The 1,575-nt window shown below is 46.9% G+C and overlaps 1 gene segment (V, D, J or C); it reads right to left on the bottom strand.

Moving 5' to 3' along the window:
- Window positions 1–328: 328 nt before the first annotated feature.
- Window positions 329–866, bottom strand: LOC100728394 (Ig heavy chain V region PJ14-like). The segment is given in 2 exon segments: window positions 329–654; window positions 738–866. Coding segments are annotated over 2 exon segments (372 nt in total).
- Window positions 867–1,575: the final 709 nt, after the last annotated feature.

The following is a 1,575-nucleotide window of genomic DNA, read 5'->3' as shown; positions in this document are numbered from 1 at the left end:
TCTCATAGAGGCTACATTGACAGAAGAGAAGAGGAAGGGGATTTAGAAGAGAATCAAGTTGTATTAGACACTTGTATATATTCCCCCAAGATACCTGTAAACGGCCTGCAAAGCAAACACTTACTAATAAAAAGAAATAAAATTAAATATTTAGAAGTCAACACTGCAGAGTGTCTTGAGCAAAGTCACAGAAGGAAGGAAAAACCACAGACTCAAAGTCACAGCAGCCCCAGGAACCTGCCCCTGGTCCTGAGCCTCACAAGTGCTCAGTGTGTCTCAAGCGCCCCCTCTTGTCAGGAGCCCTCTGCAGGGAAGTTTTTGTCTAGGCTCACACTGAAGTCCTCTCACTGTGTGTTGCACAGTAATACATGGCCGTGTCCTCGGGGCTCAGGCTGCTCAGTGTGAGTGAGACTTGGCTCTTGGAAGTGTCCCTGCTGATGCCCACTCGAGATTTAAGGGCTGGGTTATAATCTGTGCTTCCACCGCTCCATATAACACCAATCCACTCCAGCCCCTTTCCTGGAGCCTGACGGACCCAGTTGAAAGCATTGCTAGTTAAAGACAATCCAGAGACTGTGCAAGTGAGGGACAGGGTCTCTGAAGGCTTCACCAGGCCAGGTCCTGACTCCTGCAGCTGCCCCTGGGACAGGACACCTGAAGACAAGAAGCATAACCTTCAGTCAAGCCCACTGCACTCCCTATGCCCAGTCCTCTTCCTGAACCATACAGACACTCACAGTAGGGAGCTGCCACCAGGCAGAGGAGCAGAGCCAAGAACTCCATGATCAGTGAAGGCTCCTGTGGGAGGAGACTGGAGCTGCTCAGCCAGAACTGGCTTTTCACCCTGAGCCTGGGGCTGCTTTGCATGGGGGAGGCCCTCTGAGTATAACGGTGGGACCCAGGGCAGGGTGCTTTAGTGCTTCCCAGGGAAACTGATTTTTCACAGGATGGTCAGGGCTGTCTCCAGACACTGAGATAGTTTTCTACATCTTCTGTAGTCTTCACACTTTCACAGGAATGAAATTGAGCACAGGGAAGTATTTGTTGATTTTGAGCACAGTATATGTGGGAATCTGTAACATTAGAATATTTTTGGCCTGGATAATTTCTGACCTGCCTACTGCATTTGCTAATGTTGGCCTTTCCATAGGAGGGTTTGTAGAGGGGCAGCGATAACTCTTTGTCTATGGAGTTCTTACTGGAGATAGAGAAAAGTGATTCAAAAAATATCTAAACTTTTTTTTTTCTTTTTGTTGAAATCCTGTGCTCTGCTCCATGACTGACTTTTGAAAAATTACTATTTCATTCTTGCATGTGATCTTCATGGACAATGTCAGTTCTGTACATCTTCATGGTATCCTGATCTGAGGGAGTCTAAGGCAGCCCATGTGTCTGCACTTCAGCCCTTTCTTGAGGTTGTAAAATCAGGACCTTCTGCTGCTGTCTGGAAATGCTGGGACTCCTCATGCTATACAGACATTCTGTCCTTCCCTCTTGCATCCAGGACCCTAAAAACTTATATTTTTTGTAATGAGACTTCCATACCTGAAGCCTGCACATCTTTTATCATAGAAA

Source organism: Cavia porcellus, unplaced genomic scaffold (assembly GCF_034190915.1).
Source record: "Cavia porcellus strain 051 isolate PalLab524CR breed Dunkin Hartley unplaced genomic scaffold, mCavPor4.1 scaffold_8, whole genome shotgun sequence".
Lineage (NCBI taxonomy): Eukaryota > Metazoa > Chordata > Mammalia > Rodentia > Caviidae > Cavia > Cavia porcellus.
This window is presented reverse-complemented; position numbering and strand designations above follow the sequence as displayed.